Source organism: Oreochromis niloticus, linkage group LG11 (assembly GCF_001858045.2).
Source record: "Oreochromis niloticus isolate F11D_XX linkage group LG11, O_niloticus_UMD_NMBU, whole genome shotgun sequence".
Taxonomy (NCBI): Eukaryota; Metazoa; Chordata; class Actinopteri; order Cichliformes; family Cichlidae; genus Oreochromis; species Oreochromis niloticus.
The window spans coordinates 23,760,145-23,787,291 of record NC_031976.2 but is presented as its reverse complement, the minus strand read 5'-3'; the positions used below and the strand labels follow the sequence as shown (position 1 = coordinate 23,787,291).

The 27,147-nt window shown below is 41.6% G+C and overlaps 2 protein-coding genes across 6 annotated transcripts in view; one reads left to right on the top strand and one right to left on the bottom strand.

Moving 5' to 3' along the window:
• Window positions 1–1,169: 1,169 nt before the first annotated feature.
• On the top strand, window positions 1,170–10,059 carry flot1b (flotillin 1b). The gene is made up of 13 exons (XM_005455499.4): window positions 1,170–1,325; window positions 1,984–2,034; window positions 2,417–2,492; window positions 2,724–2,814; window positions 5,413–5,556; window positions 5,712–5,831; window positions 6,504–6,599; window positions 6,982–7,134; window positions 7,221–7,402; window positions 7,490–7,535; window positions 7,711–7,848; window positions 8,274–8,438; window positions 8,536–10,059. The coding sequence occupies exons 2-13, from the start codon at window positions 1,992–1,994 to the stop codon at window positions 8,563–8,565; spliced, it is 1,284 nt and encodes a 427-aa protein (XP_005455556.1). The 5' UTR covers window positions 1,170–1,325; window positions 1,984–1,991; the 3' UTR covers window positions 8,566–10,059.
• A 51-nt stretch (window positions 10,060–10,110) lies between these two features.
• Window positions 10,111–27,147, bottom strand: part of ddr1 (discoidin domain receptor tyrosine kinase 1) — a 49,912-nt gene continuing 32,875 nt past the window's right edge. For 2 of the 5 annotated variants that reach the window (XM_005455497.4, XM_019364807.2), the window contains exons 9-20: window positions 26,732–26,981; window positions 24,985–25,137; window positions 24,298–24,357; window positions 23,015–23,181; window positions 21,814–22,021; window positions 20,817–20,936; window positions 17,658–17,959; window positions 17,442–17,569; window positions 16,336–16,533; window positions 15,976–16,243; window positions 15,026–15,175; window positions 10,111–13,464 (exon numbers count right to left, since the gene is read on the bottom strand). In XM_005455497.4, the coding sequence (XP_005455554.1) occupies window positions 13,324–13,464; window positions 15,026–15,175; window positions 15,976–16,243; window positions 16,336–16,533; window positions 17,442–17,569; window positions 17,658–17,959; window positions 20,817–20,936; window positions 21,814–22,021; window positions 23,015–23,181; window positions 24,298–24,357; window positions 24,985–25,137; window positions 26,732–26,981 (2,145 nt within the window). In that variant the 3' untranslated portion in view covers window positions 10,111–13,323. The remainder of the gene's footprint in view (window positions 13,465–15,025; window positions 15,176–15,975; window positions 16,244–16,335; window positions 16,534–17,441; window positions 17,570–17,657; window positions 17,960–20,816; window positions 20,937–21,813; window positions 22,022–23,014; window positions 23,182–24,297; window positions 24,358–24,984; window positions 25,138–26,731; window positions 26,982–27,147) is intronic. The other 3 variants (XM_005455496.4, XM_005455498.4, XM_019364808.2) reach the window with 3 other exon arrangements.

Genomic DNA, 27,147 nt, shown 5'->3' with positions numbered 1-27,147 from the left:
TGTGCGAATCAGGCCTTTATGGTTGCTTGAAGAAAAAGCAACAAGCAGAAGAGATTTGTTTGGGCCAAGAAACAGAAGGAATGGACATCTGTGCTTTGGACTGATCAGTCCAAATTTGAGATCTTTGGTTCCACCCGCTGTGTCTTTGTGCAACGCAGAAAAGGTGAAAGGATGGCCTCTACATGCATGGCTCCCACCGTGAAGCATGGAGGAGGAGGTGTGATGGTTTGCGGGGGTGTAGCATCCAGCATCCTGTAGCCACATGTCGTCCCATCGTGTTTGCATTTAGTTGGACTATCATCTATTTTTCAACAGGAAAATGACCCTAAACACACCTCCAGGCTGTGTAAGAGCTATTTGACCAAGAAGGGGAGTGATGGAGTGATGGAGTGCTGCGACAGATGGTCTGGCCTCTACAGTCACTAAGATCCACGTAAATCCTTTCGAGATGGTTTGGGATGAAGTGAAGGCAAAAAGGCCAAAAAGTGCTCAGCATCTCTAGGAACTCCTTCAAGGCTGTTGGAAAACCATTTCAGGTGACAACCTCATGAAACTCATCGAGAGAATGCCAAGAGTGTGCAAAGCAGTAATCAAAGCAAAGGGTGGCTATTTTGAAGAATCTAAAATATAAAACATGTTTTGAGTTATTTCACACTTTTTTGTTTACTACATAATTCCATATGTATTCATTCATAGTTTTGATACCTTCAGTGAGAATCTAGAATGTAAATAGTCATGAAAAAAAAGAAAAACTGTTAAATGAGAAGGTGTGTCCAAACTGACTGGTAGTGTATGTCAGAGGCAAGACTTAGGAAAATCATCACAGGTATTACTGTGAAAAAACAACTTTTTAAAGGTGGGTGACTCACCACCATGTACACATCCAATGTCTCAATACACGTTCATCATTGCCTCATCAGGCAAGTTGTAGTGTTTTTAACCAAAATTACAAATATTAAAACTAAGAATATTTATTCTGTGTTTTTAGATTTTTCAAAAGTTGTTTCTTTATTTCTTTTAGTTTAAGTTAACTATTATAACCTTGTATCATGATATCATAAATTCTTTGCTAGATAGATAAATAGATGTGGTGGAGGTGCAGTTGTCGCTCTAAACCGCCAGATGACAACAGACACACTTACGTCACTGTCAGCGTGAGGATGGGCGTGGTCGCAGAGCACTTCCCACTCAGACATTTTTCTGATTACAGAGTACGGACAGCGACGCTCAGCCTCACCGTCGCACCAGTAAAACGGACTTTATTTTACTATTATCATAATTTTTATATAAAAAGGGAGGTTTCCTTTCGACCTGACCGGATAACGGTAAGTTAACCGGAGTGCTCTTTTTAACACGGAGCTGTAGCGTAAACACTGGGCAGTTTTTTAACCCCCACGTTATCGACCCAGACTCGATCCACTGCCTTTAAACAGCGAGATAGCGAATTTTAATTTGCAGGTTAGATCGCTTTCTTTAAAGTTTTTAAATTTACACCCAAGACCCGTGTTTGTTTGCTATTATCGGTACCCTTTTTGTGCTTTATGTGCTTTTTTGTTGCTCCAGCTACTGCATTGAAAGTCCAAGTTGCGTGTGAAGATTAGGGCTGTTGGGAGTGGGAGGAGTCTCGAGGGTCGCTGGGAAAACATGGAAACCTAATTGGGTTTAAATGGTTTAAACTGATATGAATAAAATATATAGTTATATATTATAGTTATATACAAGAGTATATATATAGTTGGCAGCATAGGACTCATTGCTTTTAAATAAGCAATAAGACGCTGAAATAAAAATGACTTAATGTTTATTTTGTGTGTTGAACAGTGGGTTTTTTACTGGTGGATACATTTTTTTTTAAATGTCCACCTGTCTCTTTATACATGTCATACATTTATTTATTTTCTACTTTAAACACTTTTACAGGGTAAATCAAGTCCATTGTTTGTTTGTTTTTCTCACAAGTTTTTTGTGTGTGTCTCAAATCAGGAATCAAGATGTTTTACACATGTGGACCCAATGAAGCGATGGTGGTGTCTGGTAATGGATTCATTATTGTTTCTGTGAACAACACATGAGAATATTCTCACCATAGCATCTGCAAGCTTTATTGTTGTTTAGAAACTTGCAGCTCAGAAAGATCAGTGTAATAAACAAAAGACAGTAATCCTGGAATTGGATTGTTAGAGTGAAGTGTTGTGTACAAGTGTCACATGTGTCTTGTGATAAGGTTGGCCAAGACTTGCTGACAGTTTAGAGTAAGCTAGGAATTTTCCAATGGTGCAAGCTGTTGTGGATGAATTGCCTGACTCGCACTGTCATAAAAGGTTACAAGTTCAGCTGTGCTCTCTTGAATCAGTTCCTGAATGAGTGACTCTTACTGGATGGGTTTGTTTATGTTTGGTTTCCCCTCTTTTGCCAGGCTGCGGCCGTTCTCCACCTCTAATGATTGCTGGAGGAAGAGTGTTTGTCTTGCCGTGTATTCAACAGATCCAGAGGTAATTCCCATTTTAATTTGAATTTCCCTTTTGTAGTTTTTATAGCTACAACATTGCTATGCAGTTCATTGTGGTGTGAAATAAAAACAGACCCGCCAACAGGGAAGCTTGCCATTATCAGGGAATCAATCTTAGTTTCTCCAGTGTTACTGTTACCCTTGCTCTCAGTTTATGAATCTCATCAGTTCCACCCTTCCTTTTTTTTTGTATGTTTGTTTTTGCTCTAATCAGGATCACCCTCAACACCCTGACTCTAAATGTGAAGAGTGACAAAGTCTACACCCGCCATGGTGTCCCTATCTCTGTCACCGGCATTGCGCAGGTATGCTTTGAGAACTTTTTCCAGAATTTGAAGTTACAACGGATTGGGAATATTTAGATGTCACATGGCACAAAACTGCCTTTAAAATCAGCTCTCACAAAGAGAATAATGAAAGTATTATCCATCATTTTTAAGTCAACATTAAATTTGATCCACTTTTTCTGTAGTTTCAAGTTTGTGCTGCTGTCGGCGCACACCTCAATGAGGAAGTAAAGTCTGCACATGTAGTGTAATCAGAAAGAAATTCAATCATCAGTGAAAGTGAATCGTCGAAAGGGATCATAGTCGTGCTGTTGGATGATGAGGTGTAGGAAAGCCAGATGAATGAGTAGGAAGGGAAAAGCTCAAAAGAGGACATGCCAGCATTTAGGGCTGTTCGATATAACGATATATATCGGATGACGATATAAAAACGTCTATCGTTTCATTTTACACTATCGTTTGTTTCGTGGTGTCGCAAAATAAACTGTTTACGGCAATATTTTTTCATCGTTTTGATGGTCACTGTAGTGGCTATATTAATTTCTTAAAGTTCTCTCTTTCTCTTATATTTTATATAACCACACTACAGACAGACAAGCGCCTGTTTTTATGCGTTGTGGTTAGCAACAACGATGGTAACAGCATCGCGTGTCCGCTTGTTTATGTTCCACATAAACCTTTCACAATAAAGCTCAAGATCCTGTTGAGACTTTTCAAAATAAACTGAATCACGTGAAAGAGCAGATTATTTGCGGATGAGAAGTAAAAAAGAGCCGCCAGGTGCTAAAAAATAAACCTTAGACTCAAACGTTAGAACAGGCTTTGCCCCGCAGCACGCTGTGTAATAAATACAAAGAAAACGGCGGCCGTTACAACTTATGTCTAAAAATGTATAGTTTCATGCATCGGTTAAAACACTGGACTCCAGCTACATGACGCACAGCTGGAAACACTTCCCGCAAGACGAGCTGCCCGAAATTCACAGAATTTACAGAAAATGTTACATTTTTGTGATTTATATCGTTATCGGACGATAGAATTCTTATATCGGGATATGAGATTTTGGTCATATCGCACAGCCCTACCAGCATTTGAGGAGTTTGACATGAGGCAAAATGATGACACCCAAAGTCTATTGTGGAAAAGCAATGTATAAGCTAGGGCTCAGAAGCTGCGGGATTTGGTTTTATTGGCCTAAACCACTGGAACACCAGCTTGTCCAGTGAATCATCTGCAGCTGAAGCTTTGTTGGTCTTCATTTAAAAGAGGTCTCACCTACCAAAGGTAGCTACTTTGATGAACTGCCTAATTTTGAAGATTTTGTCTCAACTAACTGAACTAGCTATAAATTGGATACAGTATATTCTGATCCTAGAGTATCTAAGTCATGCTATGCACATGGATAATACTAAGGACTGTTTTTAGTTTTAAGCCTGCCTTCAGAGATGAGCATCTCCCTCTGGTTTGTTTGCGCTGACATTTGTTTTTTAAAACCTGGTTGTGTATTTAGTGTTTATTGTAATCACAAGCACACTGGTCTTGGTGGTTGTGGGCAGTGTCCTGTTTTCATGTTTCATGCTCAAAAACAGTTTCAAGTGAATCTCATTATGATTAAAACTGAATTAGTAAAAAAAGGTTCAAGGCGAGGTACAGTTTAATTAGCTTTTAGCAGTATATTATTGGTTATGTAAATCAACAGAGTAAATAGTTTAATAACTTTTAGCTGATTATGCACTGTCTGTGTGTGTGTGTGTGTGTGTGTGTGTGTGTGTGTGTGTGGTAAATCTTTGAGGCTCAAAATGTGTTTTTTGTGTCAGGGTTACAATTAGGTTATGATTAGGTTTAGGGCTAGGGGTATGAGTTTCATTTACACACATGCGCGCGTGTGTCTGTTTCCCCTTTTTTACAATGCCAACAAATTGGCTGATAAATTCAGACTTTTCAGGCTCCGGAAAAGCTGCTGTGTCCTCCTCCTGAGCTCTCAACTTCCTGCTCCAATATTTTCCCTCCTCCTGCTCTGAAAGCAATAAGTCTGAGTCCACTTCTACAATTCTGAGTAAAATCCTCTCTGCCACACTCAGCCCTCTGCTCCCTGAAGTACCAACATGGGTTGAAAACACATTTAGTAAGTCCCACTGATTAAAAGTTTCATTTTGAAATGGTTAAAATTACGGTACTTTTTGAAATCCTGGTAAATTAAACTCAAGAATCTCATATTGAAGAAACAATTTCACCCTTAGCAATAGAAAAACAATATCTGCAAAACATGTATCACATCCTCACTTGCTGCCATAAAATGTGGAAGCTGTAAAAACAGGCCATGTTGTCTGTTAGTCAAATCCCCACAAGTGTGGCATCGCTAGAAAGGATTTCCTTTTCACAGTACAGTAGGACTCATAAATTTGTAGGACTGCACAGTTTATGCTTGACATGTCACATGCACTCCACAGAAGACAAGAATGATTTGCTGGATCTTAGGCTATAAAGGTTATAAACCATTTTCTTCATGGTGAAATAAACATCTGTCTGTCTGTAGCACGGGCCACACAGGAAGCATTATGGAGGATTCATAGCAGTGTCTTAATGAGTTTGCATTAACCTGTGTTTTTTTTCCAGGTGAAGATCCAGGGCCAGAACAAGGAGATGTTGGCGGCTGCCTGTCAGATGTTCATGGGAAAGTCTGAGGCTGAGATTGCTCAGATTGCATTGGAGACACTGGAGGGACACCAGAGAGCCATCATTGCCCACCTGACTGTAGAGGTTGGTTCATTGAGGCCCTAAAATACATTTTGCAGAACTTTTATGCACAAAATTATAATGTTTATTTTTCAGTACTAGCACAGGGCATGCCTTTTTTTTTCTTTTTTTTAACATTATGTAACTTCACATGTACAAATCTTTGTGTGTGTGTGCAGGAGATCTACCAGGATCGTAAGAAGTTTTCTGAGCAGGTCTTTAAAGTAGCCTCCTCTGACCTGGTCAACATGGGGATTGGTGTCGTCAGCTACACGCTGAAAGATGTTCATGACGATCAGGTATGCCAAGTCTGTTGAGTTCTTCTTCTTCCAACCCTGGTGACAAGACTCCGACTGTAAAAACATCACAAAATACGCTGTAAGGTCACAAATTGGCATTGGGATATGCTAAACCTTTCCAGGTGGCCATTGTCAGTTCCTCAGTGGGTGATTGAATGTGCATGTATAGGAAAAATAGGATTTTGTTTTAAATATGGCAAGCTTTGCGTGGAAAACCTGTAACGTGTGTTGGGGTCAACAGACAGCTTATCTACCATGAGATCTTGAATATTCTATCAGAGCATTATATTTGGTACAACCGGAAACGATGCATGGTCGAGTTATAATATGCGGGATCTGTGACAGACAACTAAAAATAAGCAAATAAATGCAAAAAATTGCCTCCCAAAAAAGCCAACTGCTGATGGACTAAATTCATTAGAAATATGTAGGTTTTCAAAGCGTTTAGTCTTGTATGATTTCCTCTGTTACTGTAATGTTCTTAAGTGATTGATATTGACTCACCCGACTCCCAGCCTGGAGCCATCCCAGTAGACATAAATGAGGCCTAAGTGCTTCTGTGGTAACGACATTACTCGTTTGTCTGATGTACTACTTTGCTTTTCAATGCCTGAATAAGGCTCTCTGGTAGTCGGTTGTCACTTTCTCTCATTCTTTCTGTCTCTCCTACAGGACTACCTCCACTCGCTGGGTAAAGCCAGAACAGCTCAGGTGCAGAAGGATGCCAGGATTGGAGAGGCTCAATACAAACGAGATGCTGTCATTAAGGTAAATAATCATCAATGTCACTCTGCCTGTTCAGTTCAGTTCATTTCAATTCAGTTTTATCTAGATAGCGCCACAACAACACAACAATAGTTGCCTCAAGGCGCTTTATATTGTAAAGTGAAGACCCTACAATAATGCAAAGAAAACAGAGAAAACCCCAACAATCATATGATCCCCTATGAGCAAGCGCTTTGGTGACAGTGGGAAGGAAAAACTCCCTTAAACAGGAAGAAACCTCCAATAGAACTAAGCTCAGGGAGCAGCCATCTGCATAGACTGGTTGGGGAGAGGGGAGAAAGATGGGACAATGACATGCAATGACAAGATAATGCTGATGAGCAGTACCAAATTTGTCTTTCTGTCCTGTACTGTTCATTTTCAGGAGGCACACGCAATGCAGGAGAAGGTGTCCGCTCAGTACAAGAATGAGATTGAAATGGCGAAAGCCCAGCGAGACTATGAGCTGAAGAAAGCAGCTTATGACATTGAGGTCAACGCCAAAAAGGCAGAGTCAGAAATGGCCTATCAGCTTCAGGTACACTCATCATAATGCCTGGCCAAGTCCAAAATGTTGTGTTTTTATTGATGGTAAGCTGAGAATTGTTGGAATTTCCATTTCAGGTGGCCAAGACCAAGCAGCGCATCGAAGAGGAGAAGATGCAGATTCAAGTGGTGGAGCGTACGCAGCAGATTACTCTGCAGGACCAGGAGATCATACGCAAGGAGAAGGAGCTGGAGGCCAAGGTTAAGAAACCTGCAGAAGCTGAGAAATACCGACTGGAGAAGTTGGCTGAGGCCCAGCGGTGAGCACTAAATCATAATGTTGCTTCTGTATAGTTTGAACTGAACAACAAAAAACTCATTCTTTTTTTTTTCCCTTACTACTGCAGCCTGCAGCTCATCATGGAAGCTGAGGCTGAGGCAGAGTCCATCAAAGTGAGAACCGCCCCTCTTTTCTGTCACTGTTTTTTCCTACTGTTTATTTTCTCGTCACCTTTCCTTCTGTGACTTTGCATCATATAATGTGGCATTCTTTTCTCTCCTGCTTCATGAGACTACTGCCATCGTCACTCTTATCACAGTCTTTTCTGCTCTGTGTGTCGTCATGCAGATGAAGGGCGAGGCAGAGGCTTTTGCCGTGGAGGCTAAGGGCCGTGCTGAGGCCGAGCAGATGAGCAAGAAGGCAGAGGCCTTCAAGCAGTACAAAGAAGGAGCCATGGTGGACATGCTGCTGGAGAAACTGCCACTGGTCAGTTTGACTCTGATGGATAAAAATATCATGAATATTGTTTTTTATATTAGCCTTTCAACCCATTTTCATCAGAGCTAGTCCTTAATGTTGATTTTATTTTACTTCCCTTTACATAAAAATTTTGCAAAAATTCTTTTTTTTCCTTTTTTTTAAGATTTTAAAATATTTTTAACCAAATTTCAGCAATCACAACTCAACTGTTATTCATAAAAGGTATATTAATTATATACCTTTATATCACAAAGCTTGATACATTGTTGCTTTAAACCTTTGAGATTTCTCTTTGAAATCGTTATTCTTTGTTCAGTTTTCAGAAAAATTAGCTGACTAGCGTGCTTCTTAGCTCACAGATGGTACACTTTGAAGGCGCACGCATATCACGCTCCTTCAGTGTACTAATTCTGATCTTTCTTGTTCTGCAGATGGCAGAGGAAATCAGCAAGCCACTGTCAGCGACACAGAAGATCACCATGGTTTCCAGCGGTGGCGCAGATGTAGGAGCCTCCAAACTTGCTGGAGAAGTGTTGGACATCATGACCAAGCTGCCGAACGCTGTAGAAAAACTCACTGGAATCGACATCTCCCAGGTGCAGTTTGCATGAAATGCATCAAATAGGCTTCGTAACAGACTTTAAAACGAGTACACGTGTTATTTCATTCATATTTGTGTTTTTGACCTTGCAGGCTGGAGGGAAGACCACCCGGGGGCATTGAGAAGAGTAATCAGGAGAGGTGTCAACAATATTTAGACAAAGAGCTCCACATCTCCTCGTACCTGTAACGACTGTACTGACTTGTAAACACTGTAAACCTTTCTCATTGTCTGTGTGAAAGCATGCTTTTCACTCGTCCTTCCCCCAGTCTAAACAAGACTGAGTTTTTCTTCCCCTGTTGTGTGGTTTTCTTTTCATGTCCCTGAGCTGTGCTGCTGTGCTTCATGCTGCAGGTCACATTGCAACCAGCCTCACGTGATACAGCGACTGCACAGCTTCTGTCTTTGGCTGGCAAAAGCCTCAGCTAATACATAGAAGCCCAGTTTTTAGGGACTAGGTCAATGAACTATTACGTTTGTTTGTTTGTTTGTTTTTTTTACTTTTTAATATGAAAATTTAGGAAAAGCTTTATAGCCTTATTCTATTTTCTTTCTGTGCCTTTAAATTAATCAAATAATGCAAAACATACACTTTCAGGGAGCCCAACTGAGTATGCTGCTACACTTCTGCCACTGCTACACACCCCTTTATTAAATCTGATCATTCACCTGGAGGCTCTGAGCACGAGAGAATGAGGTTCTGACCAAGTCAGACCCTAAAAACCGAACGTTAGCGCAATGTACATTCTACATTTAGACCACTAGTTGGCTGACTGAAATCTTGCTGAGAGCGTTTATCAAATCACCTCAGAGTTTTGTGTGTTGAAATGTTGTTAATATTTTTATGTACTAATCACAAAAGACCGAATGTCTCTTCTTTGTCTACTAGTTCATTGCAAAAAGACATATGTGAGTCTAGAATAGTATAGAATAGAATAGAATGCCTTTATTGTCACTGTACAGTTGTACAATGAGATACAGAGTCTCTTTGTAGTAATGGATTACATTGTTGGCAACAATGTTATCGGCTGGAACTGCAAGTGGGAGGAGTTTCTTTGTGTCTTGAAAGGAGGAGGGAGGAAGTGGGTGGTTGGAACAACTTATGGTTTGGTTAGATTTCCTGTTAAAGCCAATGAAAGTATGTTGAACCTTTCTCTGTTTTCTTCTTCACTGTAACTGCCTTTTTATACAGCTGTCATAAGTAAAGAAGGACCATCACTAAGTAGCTCAGCCTACTGCTTCGTTATGCGTGCTGCTTTGAGTTTAGTCGCCTTGTCTTGTCTTTTTCCTGCTTTAAAGTAGTCGGATTTTTTTAGAATCACTCTCTGCATTGTGCAACCAAGTGCCTGGTTTAACTCCTCAGTCATCAGTTTAAGACTAGTTAAACTCATCAGGGAACAGTTCCTCATATCAAACTGATCTTAAGCCAGTTTGTTACTTTTGAGGACGAAAGCCAGAATCCGCCTGTCTCCTTTGGTGCTTTCTAGTGACTAATACTTCTTCTTTTTTTAATGTTGCATTTTCAACCTTTGTTGATATAGTGTGAAAGTTGGCTGCTTGTATCAAATATTAAACATCATCTATGTTAGACTTATAATAAAATATATTTCAATCGATGAATCCTTTTGATCTTTTTTTGACAGATGTAAACAATAACAAGCACACACTGATTTTGAAAAGATTAACTTTATTAAAACATCTACAAAAATAGACAACACAGTGAATTACAAGAGCATCAACGTAGCAAGCGTTCTACACAGACACAGAAGACCCCCAGATGGGACAGAGTTTTCTATATATTATTAAATGAAATTGTAATTCTGTCCTTAAAATATGTACATACTGTGATTTTCAGCTTTAGACAGAACGGGACAAAAACCAGACAACAAGGAGAGCCTAAGTACGTATAGTATATATAAAAAAATATGGGTTTAGTTAAACTACAGTGTATCAAAAAGGACTCGTATGGCACAACCATTCACCACCGGTGAATTTGTTACTTCATGATGTTGATCAGGACTGATTTACAGTGCTGCACTGTCGGTAAGGTAGATGCACTGATTCTACCGCAGTCAGACTGGGTCATTCAATATAAAGTCAACCAAATATATATATATCTATATATATATATATATATATATATATATATATATGTGTAAAAAGTTTCCACCTGATCCCCTCTGAATCAATATATTTTTGGTACAATAATTCTATTTAACAAAAATCATGCAAAATATTACATTCATACCATAAATATTTTAAGAGTTGGTTAAAACTTGGTGCTTATTTTGTGTTCTTTTTTTCTGAATTTTTTGAGCCCCTTAAGTAAAAGAGACAGATGAAATGGCTGAAAAACATATTTTAGTTTTGATGTAAATATTAAATTATTATTAATAAACCCCCGCCGTCACAACCTGGAGGAAATACCTCGTATTTACTTGGCACATTTTTTCTATAACCAATTTTAAGATGAACTTTGTGCAGAGTTTGCATGTTCTCTCCCCTCTCTGGTTTTCTCCCGCAGTTCAAAGACGAGTGTGGGTTCGGGTAAGCCCGAATTGGCAATAGGTGCGAATGTGAGCATGAGTGGTTGTCTCTCTGTTAGCCCTGCAACAGACTGGCAATCCGTCCAGGCTATACCCTACTTTTACCCTATATCGACCCTCAATTGAACAAGTGGTAGAAGATAAATGTTTTTATTTTTAATTTAGTTTAACTTTTTGTATTTATTTGATAAGAACGTGTGAGTGAGTGAAGGTAGAATGAAACGCAGGTTTGATTCGACACTGATGAGGACTCCAGTCTTTGACACACACGTTGCCTGCTCAGTCAAGTGGACTATAGGGGTGCTGGATCAATCATAGCTGTAAAGCAAGACTACACCCATATAATCTGTATGCTATAGAGAAACAGATATAATGATAAGTAGCCTGGATGCTTTGTCTATTTTCTCACAGGAAGAAACAAAAAGTGGACTGTGGGTAATGTTTCAAGGCTCATATAAACATGTGGTTATAACAGATGAAAGTTCTTTTTTCTCTGCTGTTTTGTTTTGGCACAGGATGACATGTTCCTTTTACTCACTTTACTCATCCAAATGCCTTGACACTAGTGTTCACTGCTGCGTTCTGGGCCTGGATCACTAAACAAAGTTTTTTACCTCAGATTTCGACAGTTGGAATCGATTTTTCTCAGGCTTGACAACGTCGTGTAGCTATTCCCTGCACTTTTAACGTTTGGAGGTCTTGAAAATGCTAAAACAAGAATTTAAAATAAAAAGCATAACATCTGAACCCTCACCTATGTACTTTGAGTTCCTATTATTTGGAAAATATTCATAGTATGAAGTATGTACAGTATAAGCATGCATGTCACATTTTTTTGTACAAAAATATCTGCTGGTTCTGATGGGCTCAGGTGGGAGGCACTGATTACTTTCCATGGAATGACCCGCTTAATATCGGATACTACACATAATATCCTTCTGAACAACGATTACAGTGAGACATGAGGATGAATGGAAACAGATTACTGGACGACTAAACATGTCAGCGCATTAAAAAAAAATGAACAGAAGGTTGTCACACATTTAAAATGAAAGTAACTGAGGATGCCATTCCATTTACAAAATAGAATATTTTACATCTAATGGTTTGGCGACGCTGTGTTGGAGAGGATTTTAAAAAAGCAGGTTTTGTCCTGTTTCTGTGATTCGCTTCAATCTCACTTTGCAAAAAAAAAAAAAAAAAGCATTAGAATCCACATCAAAGAGGAATCATCACAGAGACGAGTTTCATCACAGCCGGGGATTCGTGAAGGGTTTAAAGTGCAGCTGGTTTTTGGAATTAAAAAAAAAAAGTCTTTCCTTTTTGATGAGTCACAGCCAAAACACCCGAGCAGGCGCATCTGAAGTCCCGTCCACCGCCTGGCTGGTGTTACATCTGCTTGGAAAAGCTGTTCCAGTTTGTGGGAGCAGCAAAGGTGTAGCAGGGTCTCCTCTTCTGCACCTTTTTCTCAGGTTAGAGAAGTTCATACAACCTGTTTTGTTTTTTGTTTTTTTAAACTGTGGCTCAAAGATGAAGTTCAAATATTTCTTTTTTGGGGTTTTTGACTACGACGTTGGCGTTGACTTGATCACATTGCAGAAAGAGGGCTGCTGTTGTCTGGTCCACATCATTTCACATTAGTCCACTAAAACTGACAACTCTGGACGTGGGTCGCTACGTACGGATAACGGGCTGAGATAAAAATGAAATCCATCACTGAGGTTCTAGCTCAGCCATCAGCCATGTCTGTGTGCAGTAATTTATACATACTATAAGTACTGACACAATCCCTGTCTGTGTGTGTGTGTTTGTGTGTGTTTCTTCTCTAGACATGAGGCATTCTCTTAAAACTTTGCGAGTCATGTGACCCACACCTGTCATCCTGTGTGGAGATGCTGAAAAAAAACAATCATTAAACTTCATAACTGCCTAGCTCCTGATTTCCTACGTTTACAGAGTGTTTCCTGTAACTGAGCTCCTTAACTCTACAGCACATAATCACCGTCACCGAAACCCTCCATGATTGTTTAGCTGAGAAGAAATTAGATGCTATGCAGACCGCACCCACCACCAGTACCACCACCACCCGCGAGAAATGTAGCTTAAACTATGTTAAGAGGAAGTTAGCTTTGTCTTTGGGGTCTGATGTGGAATTAAAACCGAACCAGCGGTCTCTCAGCCCCATCCACCCAAAAAGTACAAAATATAAAAGCGAGCAACCCGGTCTCCCTTTTCGTCTGCCCCGTATGTGTAGCCACCACCACGTCTTCCCACTGTGGGAAGTATGCATGAACGCACAAGCCTTTTCTTCTTATTCTGCTCCTCTGCTTTACTTTACACCATGTTCATGGCGTCCTCCGTAAGAAAGGAGTGGATGTAAGCGAAAGATGGGCGGACCTTGCAGTCTCTGTTCCAGCAGCTCAACATGAGCTCGTAGAGACCCTGAGGACACACGGCCGGCCTGCTCAGATACACCTGCGAGAGGGAGAGGGGGAAAGATGCATGACGAGATTAGAGATCAGTGGCATTGCTTTGTTATATAGTATATCGTTTCCACACGTGACAAAAATCCTCTCTTTTAAACATATGCAAAAGTTATGAGTTTTCTCTTATTTTGATTTAATCTGGAGTGCAACTTATATTTTTAGCCTGTGGATTTTTTAACTTGTTTAGGAATTATGTGAATCATAAAAGTGTATTCTAACTTCACCAGTGCATGCAGTTTTACCCTTTTAAATTCAAGGAAAAGATTTGGCCCAATGAACGACCACTAGGGGGCGCCAGATATCTGATGAGTTTATACTTTCAAATCACTTTATAAAAAAATTAAATAAGCTAAAGTGGAAATGTGTGGAAGAATTCAAGAAAAGAGATGGAAATGATAAAAACTTGTATGATTAATCAAATATTGAAAAAAAATAATAATAGGACAACTGTGTAAAAATCAGCACACAGCAGACTCACATCTTTATATTTGTCTAAATGTGCAGACGGAGGAAAAACAGTTACAGTGGAAACTTTATATATTCTAAAAAAATCCAACAAACACAAAGTGAGGACTATTTAACCCATGTCCTCTTTTCTGAACTGAGTGGTTTCTGTCACGTTTCAGAACAAAGTGACAGAAGTTAGTGAGGGCGAAGAGGGTCATCAAAGCATGTCTTTATGGGAGTTAAGAACTGTATGAAGAACATATCTGATGAATATTCTCATACAACTATGATACTGAATGTTTTTTGGGTTCTTCTGAAACAAAAATAAATAAATAAATTAAATAATAATACCAAACATCCCACTGTTATTTAATAAATCACTGGGACATAAAAGGATCCAAGCAGAATTTCAGTTCTGTAAAAGCCAGCACTATAGCATCAGCAAACGCATGTTTTGTTCATTTAAAATCATCCATCAATCCTTTCATTATCTTATCCACTTATCCAAAGTCAGGTTGTTGTGGCAGTATCCTAAGCAGGGTTTTCCAGGCGTCCTTCTCCCCAGCCTCACTTTCCAGTTCCTCCTGGGAGATCTGAAGGCATCCACAGGTCAGGCAAGATATGTAATCTCTCCAGCAGGTTCTAGGTTTACCCCGAGGTCTCTTCCCAGTTGGGCATTCGTGAAAAAACCTCTAAAGGGAGGCGCCCAGGAGGCTTCTTAACCAGATGCCTGAACAACCTCAAGTAGCTCCTTTCAACATGCAGAGCAGATCTACGCTAAGATCCCTCCAGATGTCTGAGCTCCTACCTCTAAGGCTTAGTCCAGCCACCCCGTGAAGCTTCTTCTGCAAGGTGGCCTTGTTTGCAACCTTACATGAAATCAGTCATTTGATACAGTTTGAGCAGGCTGTGCTTTTTTTAAATTTTTCAGGTCTGCTCAAATCCCAATTAAGTTCACAGTTTGAAAGTGATATTTCAGCATATGATTACTAAACAGTAAAAACATGTTAAAGAGGTGGTGGGGCCGTGAATGGGACAAACAGTTAAGAAAATGGATGGATGCTGCTTCAGTTTGTTTTAGTGTGTTTGCGTGTGAGATGTACCTGTCTGCCCTGGTCTCTGAAGAACTCGCCAGCATTGTCGATGACTTGCTCATCCGTGAGGGTGGAATACGGCTGCTCCTGACAAACGCTCAGCATCTCCCACAGAGTGACTCCGAACGCCCACACATCGCTCGCCGTGGTGAACTTACCCTGTGATCAGACACCAACACAGTCACCTTCATTATCATAAACTCCATTACTGTAAAAGTAATCATCAGTATTACTATCACAGTGTATCATCTCTGCTCAGCTTGTGGATCTGTTCTTCAAAATTTATTGATGGGATATTTGAGACATTTCACATTTGGCCGGTAATTTCCTGTTTCTATTTTGGCTAACCTTTATGCTCTGTTACCGGTGTTTCCCCAAGGTGGACAGCTGAGCACTCTTCTGTATGTAAGGGAGATGGACCTACACGCACATCTGTACGGCTGTCTTTCTGTGATCATTCATTGTCTGGAAAAACCCAGCCTGTTATCATCATTAAGTTAATTTAACCCTAAAAAGCCAGAAAATTCGAATTTCTTGAATTTTTATGGAACTTTCTGATAAATAAATTAAATATCAGTTTCCATATATGAGTTTTAATGTATCTCACAGTAGCACTGTATATGTTTGATTGTATAAATTAGGGGAAAACCCCTCCCATGTACACTGATGATGTAGAGGCCTCAAAAATTCCTGAATCAAATATGATTTACTTGCCGTCAAAGGGATAATGAAGCTCTGTGTTGTGCTTTCTCACCTGGAGACTGCATGTGTATGATGCGTTTAGGAAACATTAGTAAACTGAAGCCCCATAACTGCAAGTCAAACTTAACCACTGCAGTCAAATGTGGTCTAAGAAACTGTATAAAAAGAACAGTCATCGCCACGTTTGCCTCCATCAGGGGGGTTGTGTCAAAGTGAGCAACTAATCCAATATAAAGACAACATTCCTGTGCTCTCACCATGAGTATGCACTCCCAGGCCATCCAGCGTATTGGCAGCACGGCCCTGCCCTGGATCCTGTAGTAGTCTCCAGCGTACAAGTTCCTGCTCATGCCGAAGTCGGCGATCTTGATGTGGCGCTCTCCGCCTCGGTCCTCTCCGCTCTCGCCCCTCTCACCCCCAACCAGACAGTTACGCGTGGCCAGATCTCGGTGCACGAAGTTAAGCGAGGAGAGGAACTTCATTCCTGACGCAATCTGGCTGGCCATGGAGATGAGCGCTGGGTAACTAGACGAAGGAAATTACAGATAAAAACTGTTGCTTTGTGTGTGTCTGTGTGTGTTTTTAAGTATGTGTGTACATTTGTTCGCATGTCCTACCTGATGGTTGGCGTATTGTGTGAAGGCCCAGTTTTGTCCAGAAGCACTCGCTGGGACAAATACTGGTTCAAGTCTCCACACTCCATGTATTCGGTGACCATGCAGAGCGGATCACTGCTCACACACACCCCCAGCAGCCTGATTATGTTCGGGTCCTTCAAGCGAGACAGGATCTTCACCTCTTTCAGGAAGTCGTTCCTGTCGAGGTGAGAAGAAGAAGTTACATCAGAGATAAAAAAGACAAACAATTCCTTCTCAGGCTTACTGTAAAAAAAAAAAAAGCATACTTAAATATTAAAATCCTATCAAACAACATTTTTAATGTTAACTCTGGGTAAAGTGAGGAGGTTGCCGATCCCCCCCTGTGGTCAATAATCAACACCTTCAGCCTGCAGCTCCTTGTGGCTTTCCACACTTTTCACTTCATTGATTTGTTTTTGCTGCTCAATATGTTTGTGTAGCTCTGGCTCTCACTAACCTCAAATATAAATCTGTGGGGAGATGTTCCCTGAACATAAGCTCACACGTGCTGATTTAATCTGCTCAGAGCAAAACTCCGGGAGAGCCGGAGTAAACAAGCAGCAGGTGAAGGGAGTCAAACATCTACAAGTCTACAGACACCCAGAAACCTCACCTAGTGTGTGCACATATGGCCAAAAAAATCTACAATTAGGTCCAAGACAGAAACATGTCATTAGAGGTCACAGACAGGGAGAGATGTCTGCACAGTGATAAGCATCAAATAAACAGTTGAATTCTCTTAATTATCTTTTGATCCACAGAGATCAAAGAGAGACGCAGTAATCAGTTCGCTGTCACCAGCGAGTGACTTGTGAGTGATTTGTACAAGAAAAGAACACGGTTTGGTTTACAAAAATGGCAACAAACTTCTACTAAAGGTTAACGCTTCAAATAAAACAGGGAACCTGAGAATATCCAATGATTTGTGTTCAAATGACCACTAAATACTCCTTGATAATTAAGAAACTAATTAGCTTCAAGGACCTCAGGAGGAAGTGTGAAAGACGAGTTAGGGTGTGATAACAGAAAGAAAAATTGTGAATCACACTGAAGCCAGAGTCCAGGCTGCACATGATGCTACAGACCTGGCGTTCTTGGAGGCGTCTGGGCGCAGTATCTTCACAGCTACCAGAAGGGGGCGACCTTTTCTCACATTGAAGGGGAACTCCAGGGTAGGAAGGTCCTGAGGGCTCTCGATTTCACACAGGTGTACCTTTCACCCAAAAAATGAAAAAGGCAGGCATTGTTACAGCACACTCACCCTTCTACCCACTGGAGTTACTTTTCATCTCATTTCTCACCTCTCCAAACTGCCCCTCCCCGAGCTTCTCCTTGAAGATGAGACACTGGCGTGGCAGCTCTGGCAGCGGGGCGGCATCAGCTCCGGGGCTTGAAGAGGCCAAGGCCGGAACAGCGTAGGTGTTGTTGCCGCTGACACCCTGCAAGCTCACGATGTCTGCCTCGGCATAGTGGGGGACGCTGGGGGGCATCGGGGGAGACACGGGCGGAGACAGGGAAGGGTAAGGAGGGGACCCGGGGTAGGGAGGAGGCTCCTCCTGTGCTGGGGGGAAACCTTTCTCCATGTCAAAGTCCAGACCACAAGCTGAAGAGAGGAGGAAGACGCAGAGAGGCTGGATGAGACTGAGAAACTAGTGTGAGAGAAGAAATGTGTAATTAAATAAATTTTAAAAACAGAGCTATGTCTAAACAGTTTGTGATTTAAAGATTGTTGTAAAGGGATGGTTTGGATCATTCGAACAATGAGACTTGTTCAATAAAGTTCAGCACATATACTAGAAGAGTAAAACAGGCAAACTGAGTGAAATCACACACAAAAGGCGTTTTGACCTCACACATTCAGCGTTGTAAATGAGCAGATGATGGGCCCGCACAGCTGTGCAGTCATTCATCTGCCTGGACGCTGCGCTAAAGGAAGAATAACTCAGAAACTGTCATCCAACAGAAATTCCAGCGCACACCAGGGATCTCTAGATCGTCTTAATTTATTAAAAGTCATCAGCAATCACAAATATGTGAGCTCGTTTCTCACTGCGGTCATCTCTGGTATGCTCATTCACACAATGCAATGATGGCAGGGGAGACTTTTGCTTAAGCGGACACACTGAACGACCCCCATAAGAAATAAATCACAGAGGTCTGTAACGTGAAAGGCATGAAGGTGCTGTCAAAATCAGTGACACGCTCCTGACTGAAGGGTAAACTTTCTTACTTATAAAAAAACCCCAAAACCCTTTCATGTATTGCACCGCATCGGTCTATTCTGCTTAGATTTAAACCTAATTAAAATGTGCTGCTGCGCTTACTAATAGAATTTAAACAGCTCTGAAATATTTAATTTAACAAGGGGTAACTTTACATTCAACACAAACTCCTCTCATGAGGTTTCAACAGTTCATAAAAGTCAAACACTTGCGGGGAGTGTGGCCTTTGAATACTAAGTTGTTATATTTTTGTTAAAATAATAATGGGAACGATAAGAGACTTTTTAGTCCACTTCAAGCTGTGCACCCACGGCCCCATGAATATTAATTATGTTTTAAACAACTGCTTTAATTCAGCAGTTTGGACTTTGTAATAATTAATGACAATTAGGAAAAAATTAAGAAAAATAAGCCACGTTGCAGTTCTGTACAGCTGTGATTGATTGCAAACAGCAGCATCTAACAGGCTCACAGCGGCAGGACTAACATGCTAATTTTAAACAGGTAGCAAAACGTGCACAAGAGACTGGTCAGGATTAGTTTGACTGGTTTTTGGCCATGAACCAAATTATTAGACAAATTAAAATTGTGACCAGATGATCGAGGCAAGTTTTATTGCGGTCCGTCCGATAATTAATGATTCAATCAAACCCACAAATGTCGAAGTCAATGGTGGGAACTGTGGAAGAGTCCAGGAATGACTGCAGACGTGGCGCCAGGATTACGATCCAGGACTGAGCCTTGTAATTAATTATTAATTCAGTGTTTTTAATAATGCTGCTTCTATTTATTAAAAACAGATAGACGTACAAGTTAAGAAAACAATACTGTGATTTTTATTTTTGCTGTGGATTGTGAAGACCAATGTAGGCTGTCCATTTAATTAAACACCAAGTAGAGAAACAGAAAGACAGAAACTATTGGGTGAGCTCCAAGGTAGAAAAAATGTACATTGTTCTATTCAAACTTTGCTTTTGTGACCAGTAATTAATTTGTAATTAAATTTAGAAATGTCATTTGAAATTTTGAAAATAATAATTCACATTTTCTCTAATTTTGTGGTATGACAAATCAAGAAATACCACTTAGTACACAGCAACAAAAACTGTGACCGTCTCAGAAGACGCTTAGAATTATTCGTCTGATAAAGTTTGTCACAATACTTCTTGTGATTTATGTCTTGTATACATTTGTCCTCTGATGTATTTGCTTTTTCTGTAAAATGAAGTTTAAAAAAAACAAGCTCACTAACAACAGTGAGATAAAGAAAGCATAAATATGATCAATCACATGACGGTGACTCACTGCATTTAGCCACGCAGACAAGGTCAAGAGACCTGCTGAAGTTCAAACCGAGCATCATAATGAGGGAGAAATGTGATTTAACTGACTCTGAATGTGACATGGATGTTGGTGGCTGGTCTGAGTATTACAGAAGCTGCTGATCTGCTGGGATTTTCCCACACAACCATTTCTGGGTTTACAGAGAATGAACTCGAAGAGAGAAAATATCCAGTTACTCCTTTTTGAAGTCAGAGGTAAGAGGAGACTGGCCAGACTGCTTCAAGCTGATAGGAAGGCAAGAATAACTCAAATAACCACTCGTTATAAGTGAGGAGCAACTCTGAATGAAGAGAGAAGAGCATCTCTGAATGCACAACATTTTAAACCCTGAAGCAGATGGGCTACAGCAAGAAGACCACACTGGGTGCCAGTAGGGCACTTCTGAAGGCATAAAAGGGTGCAACCCTAATAAAGTGGCCAGTACCTTTATTTCCCTTCAGAAATAAAGGCTTTGAGTTGCTCGGTAACTCAGTGAAAGGTACAAACTACAAGGGGGGACTGTCCAGTTGATCATTACAGCCATGCTGCTTAGTGCATCTAGCAGCAGCATGACTGCTATTATGACAGCTATGCTTTCAGCTTGGCTCAGCTCGCTCCAAGCTTTATTAAAAGAAAAAAAAAGTCTGAGTCTGTTAGTCAGTGAACACTTTTAGAATTACCCAAGAGCCAAACCATCCCTTCAAACAAGCAATGAGTAATTTGAGTGGTGAGTGAATGAGAAATGAGAGGAGAGGTCAGACACATGCAAAGTACACTAATTCTATGTAGGAAGAAATGTTTGTGCCTCGACTGCGACAGCACATCTGTTGTCTCGACTCAGGTAGTTACAGATGGATAGGTAGGTAATGAAGCAGGGGCCCCTCTTGACTGTTGGCCCAGTCTGAGGTCTCTTACCCTGGGGCACATTGAGGCTCTTTTCCCGAACCTGTGTGGAGCTGGGGACGACTAACGCTCTCAAGCCTTTTCTGTGATCTGGTAGGAGCAGGTAATGGGTTGGGTTGTTTAACAGCAAGGCTGGGAGTGCACACACACACACACACACACACACACACACACACAAGAGGATGCACGGGGCGAGGTGGGGTATACACAGGCACCACAAAGTGGATCGTACAACGCACAGAAAGTGGCACAAAGTACACACACAGCAAAACAAAATACCAATCATTAGCATGACAATGTTAGCATATCCATCATAATAAAAAGGGATGAGGTGGGGTTGCACTGGCACATGGAGCACAGAACAAAAGTGCATTGCAAAAACAGGCAAGTTAACACAACTCAGGCAACAATCAAACATAACAAGAACCAGTGGATAAAATAATGTTTCTGTTACTCGTGTTATTTCAAATTCACACAGGCGCCTAGTAAAGACGGCATGCCGACCTCCTGCGGTACAATGCAAGCAAAGGAATGCCTTTTATTTCTTTACTCATCTTTTTCCCCCCTCCCTTGTTGCTTTTCTTCCCTTTTCTCAGAACAATAGCTCTTTTGTGCCCCCTCTGCGCTGTGCATCTTCATGGAGGCCCTCTCCCTCGCAGGGTGTTTAGTTTGATTTACTTTAGCGTGGTGGAACGTGTTGTAAAACTATTGTTTTCTTGACATTCATGCCACATTTTTTCCCCCGTCTCCAAATGTGTTTGCTTTCTGATATGATCAACAAAGCAATCCGTATAAACCGCATACAATGTAGAAATTTACACACTGTACATGTGGAAGAGTGCATCGTTTCCAAGCCAGCTGTAAGTGGCTGATCAATCTTTGTCACCACATGTTTAGCATCAATCAAAACTAAGACTGATTTCTGTGGATTGAGCAGCTACAACAGAAATCTTTAATCCCTCAATGAATCAAACATTTCCATCCATATCCTACATAACTGAGCAGGTACCTGTGCTGTCTCTGTGATCTCGGGGCCGGAGCAGGGCGCTGGGCTCCTGATACTCCCCTTCTGCTTCTCTGTCGTGGTCACGGTCATCCGGAAAAGTGTGGATGCGCTGGTAGCGACTCGAGTAGCTGTGGGTGTTGTTGATGACCACGTTGTCCGAGGGGACGGAGAGGTGAACCCGCAGCTCATCACTGGACAGACTGCCTTGGGCCTGGGGAGGGCAGAGTATTCAGGCAATATAAATACACCATCTGAGTCTCCGGAGCAGATGTGTGATCAAACTGTGGAAACGGGCACTGATCGTTACACAATTAGCAATAAATGTAAAATGATTCCCACTACACATCCAGATGGAAATGCAGAGTGTCTCTGCCAAAAGACTGGCAGTTGTTATCTCAGGACGCCATCAATCACTTAAAATCGGGTAAAAGGAACAGCTCAGCCTAATCACATTTCTCGCTTAGAGCCATTTATTCAGCAGAAAGTAGTTCCACTTGAATCTGTTAACAGCAAAATTACCGGTTACCATTTTCGGTTCTCTAAGAAATTATCGTAATTTTTGAGGTTTTCAAGGCTTTCAGCAAAAGTAAACAAACATGTTTTAGCTGGAACGAGCGTGGGAAAAGACAAAGTTTCAAAAGTTTGGCTAATAACATCAGGACTATGTTTAAAAAGAAAAAAGCCCACACTACTCATTGTGAGTATATAATGAGTTGGCTTTTCTGTAGAGCTGCTCAGATATGAAGTATTACTATACTTATGCACTAAAAGTATCCCACAGTGCACATATACTTTAAAATGGGCTGGATGTGGTGACCCTAAACCCTCCCTTAGTTATACTGCAACACACCTGGGTTACTGGGGGCTTCCCATGATGCACTGAGTGTTTCTTTTTCACTTTCTGCATGTTTATACACCACTCTGCATTTAATCATTAGTTATTATTAACCTCTGTATCTCTTCCACAGTCTACCTTTGTCCTGTGTCACCAGCATGTTGGAAAGTTTAACTGACTATACAGTCACCGACATAAAATTCCCAAAACAGGGAGTAAGGGAATTGTGAACGAATGACTGACTTTGGATACAACCCAAGATCGGATGAATATAAACCACTTGGGACAAATAAGAAAATGTTTCGTGAGCTGATCCTCCATGAGCGCCAGTTTAAAAAGGAATGCCATGTGACCCGAGTCTGGACCCACCTTTCCCAGTAACTTTTTCCAGTACTGCCTCCAAAGAATGACAACTATCACAGCCAGGAGCAGAAGGATGATGCCCACCAGGCAGCCAATCAGAATGGCTGTATTGCTGCTGTCGTCTTTAGCCACGGGAAGCCCCGCCCTCGGAGTAACAGCAGCAAACGCCGGCCCTGCAGAAGGCAAATGGAGGATGAAATGTTAGCATGTTTCCTTGATTTCCTGAAAGTTGCATGCGGGTCTGACGTCATGTCTATCGATCACCATGCAACACCGGGGTCTTCGTGTGTGGCTGTTTTGTGAGAGACCGCACGCTGGTCTGAGTTAATGCTCTGGTCAGACTGCGAGGATTTGCTCTTTCGGCACAGTCACGCTCTCACCGAGGTCACACACCAACGCGGTTTCATCAGGCTTACAAAGCATCTGATAGGGATTGCCTGTGTGAGAATGCATTTAGTATGCCCGCTCATACCAGAGAGCTTCTCAGAGCCCGCTGCTGTGAGAACAGTATGTCAACACTGTTTGGCTTTATGCAGCGCTTTAAAGTCAACTATTAATCAGAATCAAGCAGCTATTTCTCCTCCTTTGAAGGTCAAATGTGGCGTGTTATTTGAATGATGAATGAAAGAGTTTCCTCGGTATAGTTTAGTGTAAACTTTTGCCCATAAACAAACCCTTAAAGGCACCAGAGAAACTCATGCAATATGGCGCATAATGCATTTCCGTGGGTGTGCGCACATAAATGCATATCATCAACAAACATACACCTGCGCCCACGCTAATGCACGCACATGTACCACCAATTGATACATTACAATGTCAGAGCAGAAGACGGCCCCTTTTTGTCTGTCAGTTCAACACCATGCGGGTAATAAATAAACCTAAACAAAGCCCTTCAACCGCAGCCAGTAACGAGGACAAAGCAGCATACACGCCACAGAAAACCATTTCCAGCTTTCTAAAAAGCCTGTTATTGTTTAGCTGTGGAGACTAGAGCCAGTTCCCGAAAAACATGCAGTTTGTGAGACCACAGGAAGCCCAGTTGTTATTCATACATAAATAAATTTTACTATAGCTTGGTTAGTGTTTTCTCCTCCAGCTGTATATCTTCAAACCCAGGGGACAGATCCCAGTGCCAAAGACTGCCCCTGTAATCCCTCTCCCATTATACTTCATACTCTCTACCGAGCAATGGGACAGTTTTAAGATGTTGGAGGAGGGCCAGAGCGGATGGAGCTAGCTTCCCCACCCCTCTGATCATCCCCTCTCTTCTCTTTTTTTCCTCTCACCTGAAAGCGTCCAGTTACCAGTGGTGTCCATCATGACAGCGGTGGTGGTGGTGGGGGGTTCTGGAGGAGCGAGGGATGGACAAAGGAGGAAGGCATGAGAAGAAAAGTGGTGGAGACTCAGAAGAGAGTGATGAGCAGAGGAAAAAAAAAATCCTGGAAAGCAGAATTCTGGCTTTTTTCTTTTACTCCAATACAACAATCATTAAAGTTCAAAAAACTTTTTAAAAGCCACACTGTTATCAAAAAAAAAACATAATGAAAAATTTGACCTTTAATTTTAAGCCTGATTTCTCCTGCATTTAAATACAACACACTGTGTTAGATAAGGATCTGGCACAGAGGTTCAGGCAAAGAAATTTCAGAGCTCGTGATGACGACAGAGGCTAGTCAAACACGTGCCTCCTTTGGCGCTGCATGCCTCAGGATCTGCTTCATACGCATGACACAGATGCACTGCCGACATGCTTACACTCATCACAACTGGAAAATAAGAGATGGGAGATGATAGAGAGATCAGGGGAATTAGAGATGCAGTAGAGCGCAGCATGGACCACGGAGGGGTAAATGAAAGAGCACGGCGGGTGATAAAAGGAGACAACAGAGAAGGAATGGTAAGTGGAAAGAGTGAGAGGGAAGATAAATGTCGGGGTGATGAGCAGAGGGATAGAGGGGAAGCGTGGGACTCACCAGTAGGCCCGGTAGTGGAATTGAAGGCACCGCGGCTCGACGTGGGAGCAGAGGAGGTGACATTAACAGGAGGAGGAGAGGATTTGGTGCCAGGAATCTTGGGAATATTTGGAGGAAATAAATCAGTGTCTGTGACATCCTCCTCAAACGGCTCTGAATAACCAAGAAGAGACAGAGGGGAGGGGGAGAAGTCAATTTAATGAAAATAAATCATGTTTTATGTGTTTAGAGGGTTTTATGTGACGCAGCACACCTTCTGGTAGCCCTCAGCTGTGAGGAAACAGTGACTGTGGTCACAGCTGGTTGTTATTCCAGAGAAAGCCTATTCATTTCATTGGATTTAATTACCTTGTTTTTGACTGGGAACTGATCCTTTCCTTATTGATTAACATGACTGATTGTGTTAGCTCACTAACCCCCGGTAGGTAATCAAATAACATACTCTGTTTTGTTTGCACAACACACCCAGCATCTCGGTCTTGTAGCTCACGTATGACTAAATGTTAATGCAGGAGTCGACTGGGGAGCTGGAAGGAGTTCGGTTTCTGAAAGTTGACAGCAGAGGAGCTCTGAGGATACTCTCAGCTGCTGAATGCAGAATGAATGAGCGCAGAATGTTTATATGGACCCCCTAATGTAAGAGATAGACTGTGGACATACGTGATTAGAGGGTGTAAGGAACATCTGACTCTGAAATTACCTCTAAGCCAGCAATGCTAGCCCGGTGGATAGTTGAGTAACAGGTTATCAACCAGGCCGACTGCACTGTGATACCAGATGTGAGCCAGCTCTAGCTAATACAACATACAGCTGCATTTGTCGGTAGTTTTGTGAGTAACGCCCATTATAGACCTCGTGCGCTCTTACTGTCCGTGTCAGACGCTTGAACCAAACCTCATTCGGTAATTTATCACCAGTCTGGCTCGAGTCCAGCAGCAAGACGTGTCAGGCCACTGCTGGGTCCATTGATCTGAGCCACCTGAGTTTGGTGAGATAACTTGGCTGATTCTTATCCAACTACACCTGACAGTGTTTTTAACTAGAAAAGACAGCTTAATTAGTCACAGTAATCTGAAGCTGAGAGCAGAGGAGTCCTCTATCCGACTTTGACTCAGATAGGCATGAAACTCATCTTTCTTTGTTCGCCTTCATGCTGCGCCTGATTGTTGTAACCTAGACGCAGATAATGAAGACAACAGATGGAGGGAAAATAGCCACTTTTTAAAAAATAGTGTTTTAGATCAGGTAGAAAAGAATGAACGCTAATTATGTTCACAGATGGGTTGCTTTGGGTTTTTAAAATTCTGAATAGGAAAGTACCGATAATGTCTCAGAGAATAGCTTGATTCTTCTCTTCATGTCCAAAAGAGGACTCTCAAATGCTGATCATGTTGATCAGTTAAAAGGCTGAAAGCTTGACTCTAAAAGCCACAGAAATACAGATCAGCAGCTCCACTTTACTTACATTTTACACTGAACACCTAAAGAAAGCTGATTGCTGTAGCGTGGATGAAAATCCAATCTTTCACAGGTCGGTATTTTTTGGCTTTTTGTTTTGGTGCCATCTATATTTAGCCTTGCCTTAGACAAAGCCAAATCTCAGCTTGACTTCCACGATAGTTCAAGTTGCTAGGATATGTGTGACGTAAGCGCCTAGCGTCTATAGAAGCAAAAACCGCCTGCCAGAGTGGCAAAAATACACATCTCACAGATGAAAAAAATGGACATACTCAATTCTGTTTCCTACCAGAGAGGAAAGATATCTCGCTGATGAGCAGCCAACGGTCGGCAAAGTAGAATTTGCAGCGGAGGATCTGAGCCGGCCGGCCGCCCAGTGGGAGAGAGATGGGTCGTGACGAGGGGTCCTTTAGATCCTCGAGGGGCACAGGCAAGGTGAGGGCAGGAGAGGACCATGGCTGGAGGATGCCAGGCTTAAAAAGGCACTCCACTTTGCTGAAAACCCTCACACCCTGTGTGTGACGGTTATTACTGTGCACCTAGAGGAAGGAGAAAATTGTGTGAGTGCAGAGAAGCAAAAAAAGAAAGAACAGATACGGGGGCGGAAAAAAGTTGCAATCAGTTAAAAAATCTTTTCACTACCTGTACATCGGAAATAGCTCATGGAAATATCTGGAAAACCTTGAGACCTCTGTCATTCATTAT

Coding starts and splice junctions, on each gene's coding strand:
- flot1b (XM_005455499.4), top strand. CDS start 1,992: ATGTTTTACACATGTGGACCCAATGAAGCGATGGTGGTGTCTG. Junction 2,815..5,412: donor CTGTCACCGGCATTGCGCAG/GTATGCTTTGAG, acceptor TTTTTTTTCCAG/GTGAAGATCCAGGGCCAGAA. Junction 6,600..6,981: donor AACGAGATGCTGTCATTAAG/GTAAATAATCAT, acceptor GTTCATTTTCAG/GAGGCACACGCAATGCAGGA.